This window comes from Arvicanthis niloticus, chromosome 8, assembly GCF_011762505.2.
Source record: "Arvicanthis niloticus isolate mArvNil1 chromosome 8, mArvNil1.pat.X, whole genome shotgun sequence".
NCBI classification, from domain to species: Eukaryota; Metazoa; Chordata; class Mammalia; order Rodentia; family Muridae; genus Arvicanthis; species Arvicanthis niloticus.
The window spans coordinates 76,922,602-76,937,952 of NC_047665.1; the positions used below are offsets into that span (position 1 = coordinate 76,922,602).

The following is a 15,351-nucleotide window of genomic DNA, read 5'->3' on the forward strand; positions in this document are numbered from 1 at the left end:
TATCTCTCAATAACAATGGACTTAATTCCCCAATAATACTGAATACACAAGCAGGATCCAGCATTTTGCAGCATAAAAGAAATTTCAATGCCAAGGACAGACACTACCTCAGAGTAAAAGGCTGGAAAAAAGTCTTCCAAGGAAATGGTTCCAAGAAACAAGCAGGAGTTGCCATTATAATATCCAATAAAATAGAGTTCAACCAAAGGTTATCAAGCAAGATGGGGAAGGACACTTCACACTCACCAAAGAAAAAATACACCAAGAGAGAGTCTCAATTCTGAATATATATGGCCCAAATGCAGGAGCACCCACATTCATAAAAGAAACTTTACTAAAGCTCAAAAGACAAACTGAACCCACACAATAATACTGGGAGACTTCATCACTCCACTCTCACCAATGAACAGGTCATTGAAACAGAAACTGAACAGATACACAGTAAAACTAATAGAGGTTATGAACCAAATAGATTTAACACATACGTAAGAAACATTTCACCCTAAAACAAAAGAATATCCCTTCTCAGTACCTCATGGTACAATCTCCAAAACTGACCTTATAATCACAAAACAAGAAGATTGAAACAATCCCATGCATTCTATCAGATCACCAGAGACTAAGGCTAGACTTCAATAACAATATAAACAACAGAAAGCCAAAAATATACAATAGAAAAAAGAAAGCATCTTGAATAAATGGTGCTAGTCTAACTGGCGATCTGTATGTATAAAAATGAAAATAGATCCATATTTATCACCTTGCACAAACCTCAAGTCCAAGTGTATCAAGAACCTTAACATAAAACCAGATACACTGAATCTAATAGAACAGAAAGTAGGAAAGAGCCTTCAACTCATTGGCACAGGGGGAAATTTCCTAAATAGAACTCCAATGGCTCAGGCTCTAAGATCGAGAACTGATAAATGGGACCTCATGAAACTGGAAAGCTTCTGTAAGGCAAAGGACATTGGCATCAGTAGGACAAATCAGTAACTTACAGCATGGGGAAAAACTTCACTACATCCAACAGAGGGCTAATATCTAAAATATATAAAGAAATCAAGAAGCTAACCTCCAAAAGAGTAAACAACCCAATCAAAAAATGGTACACAGAGCTAAACAGAGAATTCACAAAAGAGGAATCTCAAAGGGCTGAGAAGCACTTATAGAAATGTTCAAAGTCCTTATCAGGGAAACGCAAATCAAAATGACCCTGAGATTTCATCTTACACCAATCAGAATGGCTAAGATCAAAAACTCAGGTGACAGCACATGTTAGCAAGGATATGGAAAAAGAGGAACACTCCTCCACTGCTGGTGGGATCGCAAACTGGTTCAACCACTCTGGAAATCAATTTGGAGGTTCCTCAGAAAATTGGAAATAGACCCAGCTATACCACTTTTGGGCATATACCCAAAAGATATCCCACCATACCACAGGGGCTCCACTATGTTCATAGATAGCAGCCTTATCTCTTATAGCCAGAAGGTGGAAACAACTCAGTTGTCCCACAATGAAAGAATGGATACAGAAAATATGGTTCATTTACACAATGGAATACTATTCAGCTATTAAGAAACAGGACATCCTGGGATTTTCAGGCAAATGGATGGAACTAGAAAATATCATTCTGAGTAAGATAACTCAGACCCAAAAGGACATGCATGATATGTACTCACTAAGTGATATTAAGCCAAACGAAGTGGATATTAGCCCCCCCCCCCAAAAAAAAAAAGTACAGAATACCTAGGATACAATCTATAGAACTCAAGAAGATTAACAAGAAGGGCCCAAGTGAGAAAGCTACAATCCCACTTAGTAGGGAAAAGAAAGCAATCATGGGAGGCAGAAGGAGGGAGGGACCTGGGTGGGAGAGGTAAGGGGAACAGGATCAGGTATGAGGAGGTAGGAGAGAAGCCCCACAAGCCAGCAGAATGAACGGAAATATGTAACCTGGAGGGAGTGGGAAGTGGGAAACCCTCCAGAAAGTACCAGAGATCTGGGAGGTGAAAGCCTCTCAGGACTCAAAGGGAGGGACCTTAGATGAAATGCTTTACAGTGAGGAGAGGGAACTTGTAGATTCCACCTCCAGTAGAAGGACGGCATAAAGTGGAGGGATGGGGGTGCCATCCCACAGTCAAAATTTCTGGCCCAGAATTGTTCCTGTCTAAAAGAATTGCAGAGGAAAAAAAAAAATGGAGAAGAGACTGAGGGAAAGGCTGTCCAGTGACCAGCCCAACTTGAGATCCATCTCAAGAGGAGCCTCCAAGGCCTGACACCATTACTGATGCTATGGTGTGCTTATAGACGGGAGCCTAGCATGGCTGTCCTCAGGCCCAACAAGCAGCTGATTGAGACAGATACTTATGCCCAACCACTGGACTGAAGTCAGGGACCCCGTGGTTGAATTAAGAAAAAGCAGGAAGAAGCTGAGGAGGAGGGAAGCCCCATAGGAAGACCAGCAGTATTAACTAACCCAGACCCCTGATAACTCTCAAATACTGAGCCACCAGCCAGGCAGCATACATACACGAGCTGGTCCGAGGCCCCTGACACATATACAACAGAGGACTGCCTGGTCTACCCTTGAGAGACTTAAGGCCCCTGACATATATACAGCAGAGGGACTGCCTGGTCTACCCTTGAGAGACTTAAGGCCCCTGACATATATACAGCAGAGGGACTGCCTGGTCTACCCTTGAGAGACTTAAGGCCCCTGACATATATACAGCAGAGGACTGCCTGGTCTAGCCTTGAGAGACTTGAGGCCCCCCAGGGAGTGGGGAGGCCTAGGAGAGGGGGAAATTTCTTTCAGGGATGGGGGTGGGGGAAATAGGATGAGGAACTTTGGTGGGGGAGAGGACCAGGAGGGGTGACAATAATTGGATTGTAAAAAAATAAATAAAAGTAATTTTAAAAAATTTTAAATAAAGGAAAAAAAAAAAAAGCATTTCCAGGACTGGGAAAATGGAGCAGATGATAAATGTGTTTTCTGTATAAGCATGAAAATCCAAGTTTGAATCTGTAGCACCAACATAAAAAGCTAGATATGTAGATATGTGACTGTGAATGTATGTGTGTGTGTGTGTGTGTGTGTGTGTGCACACAAGCATGTGAGTGAGTGGTGTTGGGGGTGGGGAGACAAGAGGATGAATAAGGCTTCCTTGCTGGCTGCCCAACAGCCCAGCCCCATGCTTGGTGAGAGACTGTACTTCAAAGGGCACAGAGTGACAGAACAGGATACTCAACATCTTTCTCTGGACTCTACACCTACATAAAGGTACACACCCATACATACACATTTGTATTACACACATCACACAGTGTTTCCCCAAATGACTACAACACGCATGTCTAAAGTCAGGAGCCTTCTTTCTATAATACGATCATCAGTGTCATTATAACTTGATTCTCCTGGAGTCTCAATGGCAACACAACATCAACAATGTTGCTAGGCAACATTTTTAACAGTAGTGAAAAGAGCATCAACTGTACCTGTATAGGGTTCTAAACATGAACTCTAAACACTGGATGCAAACACCACACAGTGATCCAGAAAGAGGCATGTCTTCCACACTTGACCCAAACCTTCTAGCACACAGGCTAGAAAACACCAGAAAGCAGGTGTCACAAGTCAGTAACCCTCTGTTCTAAGTGACATGACTGTATGGGAAAGCTCTTGGTAAATTCCATACCATCCATCTGTGACCAACAGCTCTGAATTGCAAACGTATATTTCATTCAGCCTTTCAGTTGTATGTCAGTAGCAATCTTTGCTATATCAATTAAGCTAACACCATTTCAGTGAATAGGGAAGTATAAAATACACTTGTTGAAAGATGTTGAGTGTCCTGTTCTGTCACTCTGTGCCCTTTGAAGTAAGGTCTCTCACCAAGCATGGGGCTGGGCTGTTGGGCAGCCAGCAAAGAATCCTTATTCACACCTAGAAAATTTTTTTATCTATAATTACCATGTCACCACAGGAAGTTCAATTACTCATTCTGCATAGTACAACAAAACCACATAAAAACTAAAAAGAAAACAATTCCAAAGGAGTTGACTTCCAAATTAACATCCTGATGGAGGAAAAAATTAAAGTTTAATGGGATTTAACAAAAAAACTAAAAATTGAGTGACAGAACAGGACACTCACATCTTTCTCTGGACCCCACACCTACATAAGGGTACACACCCATACATACACATTGGTATTACACACATCACACAGTGTGTGTAATAAACTAAAAACTAAAATTGCCTCACAACAAAAAAAATAATAATCTCCAGTCCACATCTCCAGGAGGGGAAATCTGTTGATAGACAGAGAGGAGGGGAAGTGGGCTGCACTTGCAGAGGGTATGCACTAAGTGTGCTTAAACTGCAAACAGAGAAGTCTACCAGAACTTGATGCCATGACCTGAACAGCTGGGGGGTGGGAGCAGGGAGTCAGATGCCTCGGGTACCTCATATGGTCCCTGAGATCAGGAATGTCATGGCCTTTGTGACACACCGGACACCTTTCATTGACATTATGCTGCCACTTGTTTCGAGGAGTCTTAAAACCTCACATCATGGCCTGAGCATAGTGGCACTCATACGATTTGTGCGCTCGTGAGCCTGAGGCAGGAAAACTGTGAGCTTGAAGGCTAATACATGGAGCAAAACCCTGCCTCAGCTAATCAAAACCAACAAAAGGAAAGCCAATTTCCTAACCCTGCTCATTCTTTCTGTCTCTTTTGTACTGAGGTTTAAATCCAGCGCTTCACACTCATGAGACATACACTGTACTAGATTTCAGCCTAGTCGCTCTCCCTTCTTCTGAACAGTTCTGAAAAGCATCCAGGATCTATACTTAAACAGCGCTGATTGCCAGGACACCAAATACGTGCTATATTAGGTGAGAAAGGAGATCTTATATGTATGGTGTGTGTTTTAAGAAATATGTATTTATTCTATTGCCCTTTAACTATTACAGTTAATGAGCTGTGTTTAGTGTGCAGATGTAGCTGCTAACGATTCCTTATTTATCATGAGGGAGGGTAAGTGGCTGTGTACGGTGAGAACGTGACAGCCCAAGGGCAACTTTCACAAGTGGATCTCCTTTCACCATGTCGGTCCCAGGAATTGAACTCAGGACATCTGCGTTGGCAACAAGTTCCTTTACCCATTAAGCCATATCAACAGCCCACTGTTTAGTTTCAATATAACTTCATTTTATTATTATTTATTTATTCACTTGATATCCCACTCACTACCCCTCTTCCCGGTATAAATTCTTAATGATGTGTAGGGAATTCCGGATTTTTTTTTTAATCCCTGGTGACTAAAAAAGAAAATAAAAACAGATAAACAGACTAGAGAGCAAGAGGTTTGAAGCAAGTAGGCAAAACTGTCACATCTGCTGTTATAAGACGGTGACGGCAGTGCGCAGATATGATAGTATTTGCCAGAACACTGAGTGCTCTCAAATACTTCGTTTTAAACAATTAAATGCACAATGTTGTTCCAAAGCCAGGACAGGCACGAGCACGTGTCACCATGGCCACCTGGAGCAGGAAGCAGTCTGAATACCCACAGTCACTTCTGTCTAGTTAGAGCTTACTGGGAAGGTTTTATATTGGTCACAGAAAGATATATGTGGTTTATTTGTACCCACAATGTCACAGCCACTGGGAATAATACTGATGGATTATTACAGGGAAAATCATCCCCTTGGCTTCTTGTACCTGTATCACAAGCTGATCCTGTGGCCAGCGCTGGCATGATGCAGGCTGCGGGTGTGTGGCCGCCCTCCACTCTCTTGTCTCAGGAAGCTCCAGGGAATTTAATGGACTGCAGTCGTGCTGCACCAGGAGTTGTCCTACAAGCCCTTCCTAGGAAGAAAAGAAACATTTAAACATGTATATGTATATAAAGAGGGCAAGTATCACTAAATCAAACACCCTACAACTAATTTAAAATTTGTATATAGCACTATACCAGCGCAATCATAATTCTTCTAAAGAATTCGTTTTCTGCAGTGACAGGCTGCTATTTAACAGGAGGGTTTCTGACTTTGACATCATTTCTAACTGAAAACATTCTGCCCCTGCATGTGTCAAGGCTTCTAAACGATCGTTACATTTGCTAGGGGCTGCTGATCAGATGCACCCTGACCTTTCGGAGGAGTCTGTGTGACCATTTCCTCCATCCCTTACCCTAATTCCAGCTATATTTCCCAATGCCTAACAGAGACTATCGGAGTCACCGGCAAGGTACAACTCTGTAGCCTCCATAGAGTTCATCCCAGTACAACAGCTGCGAAGTTCTCTACCACAGGCAGAGAATATCATTGACAAAATTACTCAGTTACAAGCAGGGCGTTGATACAACTCACAGAAATGCTAGCGATCCAAGCTGAACCTTCTTTTAGTAGAAATTAAGCTTGGTTAGACCCTGGAAAATACATCGATGACGAGCCTACGCTTATCTCACGATAACAGGGAAGGAGATATCATGTAAAGTTGTGCAAGGTCAGCTCTGGCTTTGCCTCTAATCCTGCTGGCTCTGTGATCTTCTGTAACTTACTTAATCTTATTAAGCCTTAATTTCCTTATATGCAAGTGAAGATAACTCAGAACTGCATGATAATTAAATGTGTCAAGACATGCAGCAATGCCCTGCACAGAGTAAACAAACAATAAAAGCTGGCTGCGTGGTAGTTTATTTCTTTAATTCAGGCAATACAATTATAAAGTTAAAACATAAAAGAAAGCAGGGAGACTACAGTTCACCCAGCCTAGCGCCTAAGAACAAGCCTGCCATGTGTTTTGAATTTGAATCGTTGCAGACTAACAATGGAAAATACACATCATTTACATTTTTTTGCTGAAATCATAACTATACAAAGTATTTTAGTACATTTTCCCCCAATTTGCCATACAGCAAACTCAGTCACTTAAAAGCATATTTTAACATATATTAAAGACAACAAGAAAAACAGACACTGTAAACACTGGAAAACGATTCACTTCAATTCCTAAAGACTCTAAATTGCTGATTCATATTACAGAATAACGACAAACGAGCTTGCCAGCTTTTACTTGAGAAAAATACAGCTGTAAAATTCCAGTAAAGCCTTCTAAATTAGCATTTTAATTGTCAAAGTGAAAACTGATATTTAAAAAAAAAAAACCACCATCAAATAGACTGTCTTGGACTTGACTACCCTGCAGTGATGTCTGCCCATCTGCTTTCCATTATCCCAACGGCGAACCAATCCACTCATACTACACACCCATACAGAGAAAAGCGCTAATTAAAAATAGGTTGGCAATTATTTAAATTCCAAGCAAAAATATAACTCACTGAGCTAAAAATTAAAAATGAAGAGAAGGCGGTGAGCCAGGCCTCACTCATGCCCAGCTTAGACACTACCTTTTCTCCAAAAATCTTACAAGGAAACTTTGCTTTGGTCTCATAAATTATTCTAATCAGGATTAAGATTTAACTCCATAAAAATATTCCTTATATAAAGCAAGGGGGCAGATGAAGTAATTCAAAGCAAATAGAACTCCAGAAACACCACCAATAATCTAAAGAATACATTGTTAACAGACTTTTATTTTTCTAACAGGAATGAAAGAAAACCATTGAAAATATATAAAGTGTATTCACACATACTTCTACCATTTGGGCAATACCTCTTTATGATGTAAGCAGACACGGTGCGTCTCATGTGTCTGTGTACATATAACTTAGCTCTTTAGGCCAGGAGAAATCAGAATTTGCGTGACACAGTCACCACAAACACAGAAACACATACACTCCATGCTAATCCCATTTTTCACCACCTAAAGAACTCACAGTGTTTCACATTTATCAACTACATGTCACATGACACAATTTATACTTTTATCAAAAAAACCGTAAAATTTAATAGAATGTGGGACAGTCCTCATTAGAGGAATATTGACAAAAACCTGATATCCCACTTCAAAACAATTTTTAAGCCAGTGTTATCACACATGAAAGGAATTAGCATTTCTCATTCTTTTCATGATGAACCGTCAAGGTTAAATTTGTCTCAGGCTGTGTGTTTATCAGAAAGTAATAATCTCCTAAGAATATATTATACAACATAATTATCTGCCTAGAATAGTGCAAGTGTACGAATTTTTAAAAATAGTTTGATAGAATCCTAACTAGAAAATGCTCAGCATTTTGTGGAATGAAGTAGTATTGCTGGATTAACTTTCAAATTGGGTTAAATTTTTGTGTAATAATGTTATTTTCCTTGGCTAAACTGATTGAAAATGCTTTGGAATTTGTCAGAACACAGCCATAATTACTGCTGACTGTTGTATGGAACCGATTTACTACAACACAAAAATACCAGCTGTTACAGTATGTCCTGAGAGGGATTACTGGATATTCTTAAATTGAAGTTCAATCCATCTTTCCATAAAAAAGAGAAAGACCTGGATGCCAGGAACATAACAGCAGTATCAAATGCACCTGAGGCATTTACAATACCCAACAGGACCATTACAGCTCTCCTTTAAAAAGGCTTATTTTTGAAATTTCACTATTCCAGTTGTACCTTGCTTCTATATATCACACTGGATCAGGTTTTCCTGGCATTGATCACGTGGAAACAGTGAAGTACAAGAAGGTCTACGTGCTCAAAATGTTCAAGTCTACCCTGGCTACATTCAATGCTTCTGTGGCACTGCTGACATCCAGTGGCCAATCACAGAACTGCAAGTGCCTGAAGGAAGATGGTGAGGGTGGGGTGTGTGTGTGTGTGTGTGTGTGTGTGTGTGTGTGTGTGTGTGTGTGTGTGTGTGTGTGTGTGTGTGTGTGTGTGTGTGTGTATGCATGTGTTTCTGTGTGTCTGTTATGCATGTAAGATACATGAATGTTACAGCACACACGTGGAAGTACCCAGGACAACTTTGGTGGTTCGATTCTTTCCTTTCCCCCTGAGTTCCAGGGATCTGACTCAGCTCCCCAGCCTTACCCAGCAAGCACATTTACTTTATAAGCTATCTCACCAGCCCAAGGAAGTTTTTGACTTTAATTTATCCAGCAACATAGTTCCCTGCAAAATTATTGCCTAATGTGAGTATATACAGTAAAGAAAACAATAAATCAATCTCTACTTGGACAAGATTTCCTGAACATGAAAGCATTCTGCGAATGATGTAACAAATTATCAGTGGTCTGTGACTTCCAGAGACAATGGCCACGATCAGGGATTTAGCAGTCAGGCTTCCAGTTCTGAATCTAATAGAACAATGAGATAACCCAAGCAAGAGTAATGTCTACAATTTAAATCTAACATTGCAAATCTTTAAAGGGCAGTTTGGGAGATTCGTTAGTAACATTAGTTAGTGAAAGCACTCTGATATCTGTTAACATATCTGCAAATCTTCAGGAACACAGTGGTAAGAATTTGACGGAGGCCAGACAGAGCTCCATGCCACAAATCTGTTCACATGAAATGATATTCCGGCTTAGGATGTAGCTCATGGCTTCGGTAAGGGCCATGCCTTGAGTGCTTGAAGCCCTCCAGTGCCACTCATAAGCAAGTAAACAGAAACAGTGTGCATGCTATGCACATAAACAGTTCTCATAGAACATCAACAAACCACTACAATCTCAGGAACATGGCTTAACTATGTTTGGATAAAAATGCTGAAATAGCATTTCTCTGTTGCACTTTCAACATCCAGTAAAAGGGCTGGTACCTTGGCATAAATAAAAACAATGAAAGCTAGCCCTCAGGAAGGGGCAGTCCCAGCTCAGAGGTCTCTGAACCATGTCTCTGATGTGCAAGGTATCTTCAGCAATCCAGAATTACCTTCCACCTCTGGGGCTGGGGGCCAGGGGCAACCAAGCACAACAGCAATAGACTGTGTGTTTGAGGGAGTCTCTAAGACAGCCTAGCCAACAACTCTAAAGAGGACTTCTCATGTCTGGTGTTGGGGTTTTTAAGTGGCCTCTGACTACTGGAGATGAGAAAAATCTCTTAAAACCATATGTATATTTACACTCCAAATTCTGTGCCCTGTAGGGTTTTGGGGAATGTTACTTTGGTTTGTAAATAGTTTATAATCTGATTCCTTGTGACTGTTGGAGCTATCTATATTGCTATTTCACCTACCTACCTGCTTCTGCTGCATTTGACCCCCTCTTCCTCCCCAGGGATCGCCTCTTTCCATTTCCCATATCAGATCACCTGTTTCCTGCAAGTTCTTTACCTCTTCCCACTTCTTCTGTATTTACACCCCTTCCATTTCCCTATGAAATTATGTACACCTTGCTATCTATTCCCTTCTCCATTGCTCTGAAGCCCCCACATCCTGATGATAGCTCCAGTGTACTGCCCTGGCTTCTATAGCTACTATTGTCTATGTGCTCACATCTAAAGGGTTGGAGCTAGAAGTCGCCAATAATAGGGAACATGGGACATTAGTCTGGACTCCATCATTCAGAATGACCTTTTCTAGTTCCATTCGTTTACCTGGAAAGTCTGTAGTTTTGTTTTGCTTTAACACTAAGTAGTATTCCACAGTGTATATGCACCACATTTTCAATATCTACTTTTTAGTTGTAGGACATTTAGGTTGTTTCCATTTCCTAGCTATTATAAATACGATGAACATGGCTGAGCAAGTGTCTTGGACAATGATATCAAGTCCTATGGGGTGGCACAGCTGGGTCATATGGTTGAGAATTCTCCACACTGATTTCCATGGTGGCTGTACCAAACTGAAAAACCACCAATAGTGAATGATGGCTCCCTTTTCCCCACATCCTCTCCAGCATTTGCTGTTGGCTGGATTTCTGCCATTCTAACTGTGATAAGAAGAAATCACAAAGTTGTTTTGAGTTTTGTTTCCCTCATTGTTAGGGATTATGAACATTTTTGAGCTATTTCTTAGCTGCCACTGCCTCCTTCTCCTTCTCCTCCTCCTCCTCCTTCTCTTCCTCCTCTTCTTCCTCCTCCTCCTCCTCCTCCTTCTTCTCTTCCTCCTCCTTTTCCTCCTCCTTCTTCTTTTGCAAACTCTCTATTCAGATGCCAAACCCACTTTTCAAATGGGCTGTTTGTTTTTTGGTTTGATTTTTTTTACTCTGTTTTTGGCATTCTTTGTATATTCTGGATATTAAACCTCTCTCAGATATGTAGCTGGCAGAATTCTCTCCCATTCATGGGCTTCCTTTTCAGCCAGTTGATTGCTTTTCTTGCTATGCTGTCTTTTAGCTTCACGAAGTCCCACTTGTTAATTATTGGTCTTGAGCTAATGGTGTCTTATTCAGAAGTCCTGTCACAATCTGCCACATGTAGGTACTGCCTATCTATGTTTTCCGCTAGAAGTTTCAGTGTCTCAGATTTCAAGTTTAAACCCTGATCCATTTGGGGTTAGTTTTTGTGAACAGTGACAGACGGGTCTGATATTTACTCTTCTGCATGTGGACATGCAGTTTTCCCAGTACTGTTTTATCAAAGATGCTTGATTTGGTTTGGTTTATTTTTTTTTTCATTAACTTATTTATTCACGTAACATCTCACTCAAGCCTCCCCCAATCCCTCCTCCCCTCCCAACCCAGCCCTTATAAAACCCTCCTCACAGAAAGGAAAACCCACCTTGGGTACCACCCCACCCTGGAGCATCCAGTAGCAGCAAGACTAAGTGCATCCATCCTCTCCCACTGAAGCTCAACCAGGCAGTCTAGTTAGGGGAAGGGGATCCAGGCAACAGAGACAGCCTCCGCTCCAACTGTTAGGGGACCCACATTAAAACCAAGCTGCACATCACATCAGCTGCAAGTACGTAGGACCTAGGTTCGGCCCCTGCATTAACTTTGGTTGGTGATTCGGTCTCTGTGAGTTACCATGGGCCGACATTAGTTGACTGTAGGTCTTGTTGTGTCCTGGACTTTCCAGCTCACTCAGTTCTATCCCTCTCTTTTCTGCAAGACTCCCCGAGCTCTGAAAGATGCTTTCTTTTTACCAGCATTAAGTTTTTTACATCTTCATCAAATCCTAAGCTGCTGGTTACCCATCCAGCAGTGTGGGATGTCTTTCCACTTTCTAGTATCTATCTGTTTCCTCAGTAGTTTAAAGTTTTCATTATAGAGGTTCACCATCTCCTTGGTTAGGATTACTCCTAACCTATTGCTAGACTAATCGTGAACGGCCTCCTTTCCTATGTGTTTGTGGGATTCTTCTTTTTAAAGCTATTTATTTCTTCAAGTTGGTTCTGAACCCTACCATGTCGCTGAATTTGTTTATCATTTCTAGAAATTTTCTGGTAGAAGCTTTGAATCTCTAATGCATAGGACTATGTCATCTGCAAAGAGGAGAGCATGACCTCTTTCTCTATTTGTATCCCTTTAGTTTCCCTCTCTTGCTTTACTGCTCCAGCTAGCGCTCAGAGGACAGTATAGAAGAGGGATGGAGAGAAACAGAATACACACATGCATCCAAAAGATGATACACTATGACCAAGGTGGCTTCATCCCTGAAATGCAGGGATGGTTTAACATATAGAAGCCTAGTAATAAACTACATAAATGGACTTAATGACAAAAAGCACATGATCATCTAAATAGATGCAGAGAAAGTCTTTGTCAAAATTATACCTTCATGACAAAAGTCCTAGAGAATATATGGATGGAAGGAACATACCTCAGCATAATAAAAGCTATGTACAAGAAACCCACAGGCAATCCAACTGAAATCAGGAATGAGACGGGAAGTTCTCCGTCCATCCTTTTACTCTAAGGCAGTTCCTATCTTTAGAACTAAGATATGTTTCTTGTAGGCAGAAGAGAGATGAGTTTTGTTTCTTGATATATCCAGTCAGTCTGTGTCTTTTGATTGGAGAATCATAGCCATTGATATTTAAAGTTTTTATTGAATTTGTGGTCATCGTGTTGTTAATTTTTTTGGCGACGGTGTTTATTCTCATGGGTATTTTGGTTTTAATAATTATGGCTTTGTATTTATTACCAGAGTTTCTCTGCTCTGCTCCTTGTGTCCATCTGAAACAGTTTCCTGTACTGTCCTTAGGTTTGTTTTGTTGTTTACAAAATTTTTAGGCTGTTGAAGTCATGGAAAAAATGTCTTGCCCCCTCACTCAGAGCAGATGGTTTTGCTGGATATATGATTTTAGTTCGCCTGACATGGTCTGTTAGGATGTGGAATGTACTGCTCCAGGCTCTCAGCTCTCAACCTTCCCATTGAGAAATCGGCTCTTATTTGGATGGGGTTTCCTTTATATGTGACTTGCATTTTTTTTTCTCTTGCAGCTTGCAATACTTTCTTTGTTGTGTATACTTAGTGTTTTAACTGTGATATGCCATGAAGATTTTCTTTTCTGGTTTGTCTGTCTGGTGCTCTGTATGTTTCTTTTATCTATATATTTATGTCTTTCTATAATTTAGAGATGTTTTCTTCTATGATTTTGTTGAACAGCTGGTGTATGTCAAGGACTTGGGACTCTTTCCCTCATCTATGCCAACAATTCAAAGATTTGAGTTTTTCCATGGTGTCCCACGTTTCCTGTATGTTCCTTTCCTGTGTTTTTTCTTCTGTCTCCTGATTGAATTCTAGTCTCAATGCTTAGATTGTCCCTGTCATTACCATCAGCCTTATGTTTGTGTTTTCTTGGGCATCGCTCAGGCATTTATTCTCTTTAAGCTCTTTCTCTTGATGTAGGAGTATGTATGTGGTACGGTAGATAGGGATGGAGGATCCTCACCCAAGACTAAAGCTGCTCAAAGTGAAGGCAGGGAAGGCCAAGCTAGGCTGCTGGACTGATTGTGGGGCTCTGGATACATCGGGTAGATTGTAGAAAGGCGCGACTAAAGAGGTCAGACTACTCACCAGGCTCAACCCTGCAGGAGTACTCAGATGTCTAGGTAGAGAGTGGGGTGGTAGAGGCAGCACAAAGGGTCCTGTAGGTAGATGCAGGTAGAGAGGGTCCTGGAGGAAGCGTCAATGTTGGCTGCAGTGGATGAGAAGGTGGAGGGACTAGGCTGGGACACAAAATGTGGGACCCTGGAGAAGCCTAGTAGTCAGCTGCTGAAAGGTGTTGGAGGCCAGACTAGGCCTGGGCTCTAGCAGTGGGACCTTGGCTAGCTAATAATAGCTATTTGAATCGGATATAGTTTTTTCCCTTACCCTATTGCTAATGGTGCTGATTAAGTTCCCTTTGTTCAACAAATGCCATAAGGTCCCCTGTGTCAACTGTTGACCTTATTTCTGGAACAACCAGAGTGCCACGTAGAAACAGCTTGCCTGTGCCCAAACCTTGTAATAAACCCCCCCATTCCTTTAACTCTAGCAGTTACACTATGCAGTTATGTTTTAGGGTGAAGCTTTTGATTCATTTAGAATTGACTTATGTGCAGCACGAGAGGTAAGACTCTCGTTTCATCCTTCTATATGGAGACATCCAAAATTCTCCAGCACTATTTGCTGAAAGGGCTGTCTTTTCTCCAGTGTGTAGCATCTTCATCAAAAGTCAGGTGGAAGGTACAAGGACTTATGACTGGATCTTCAATTCTATACCACTGGTCTGTATGTCTGCCTGGAAGCCAGCACCATGTTGTCTATGTTATCATTGCTCTGTGGTATGACATGAAATCGGCTATCCCCAGTAGGATTCTTTTTGCTCAGGGTTGCTTTGGATATCCATCGATGTGCCCATGTAAATTAAGGAATCATTTTTTCGATTTCTATACAGAATGACACTGAGATTTGTCTGGCTATCTTTTTAACAATCTGTGACAAAAGGAAGAAGATGTATGATGCAGTGTTGCTGTAAAGCCAGCAAGGCTGTCATCAACACACCTGTGGTGACCTTCCATTCTAAACTGAGGCAATTAGCACTATCACAGAGAAGCATTCTTCCTTAAAGGAGAAGACGGAGGGTAAACTGTGGTAAATCAAGCAAAGGTCAATGTTTGCCTGAGGAGTGGGTGGAGCCCCTGAAATTTTAGTTACTGTGGTCTGTGAGCTGCTATGTGGGTGCTGGGGATTAAATTACCTGGAAATAAGTGAGTCTATAACTTCAAGGTGAATCGTAAATATTAATGGTGTGCACTGACGACGACGATGATAACAATAAGGTTTTGAGCAAGTGTTTACAGATACGTACAGGCTATAGAGTCTGTCTCTCCTCAGGTGATCCCTGAGTCCCCTCTCATCCTACACACTGAGCTCCTTCCTATACCTTCCCAGGAAGGTCTATGGTGACACCAGCCAATGCTATTTGTTTTGATACGACTTGGAAGATGTGCAGATCTAGTAAGCAATGTTTTCCAACTTTTTGGAACTGTGTTATAAAATCATG

General features: G+C 41.3%; 1 protein-coding gene across 2 annotated transcripts in view; it reads right to left on the reverse strand.

Moving 5' to 3' along the window:
• Mpp7 (MAGUK p55 scaffold protein 7) overlaps positions 1–15,351 on the reverse strand; it is a 223,632-nt gene that overhangs the window by 160,354 nt on the left and 47,927 nt on the right. For both annotated transcript variants that reach the window (XM_034510726.2, XM_076939672.1), the window contains exon 2: positions 5,731–5,877. In XM_034510726.2, coding sequence (XP_034366617.1) covers positions 5,731–5,767 — 37 coding nt within the window. In that variant the 5' untranslated portion in view covers positions 5,768–5,877. The remainder of the gene's footprint in view (positions 1–5,730; positions 5,878–15,351) is intronic.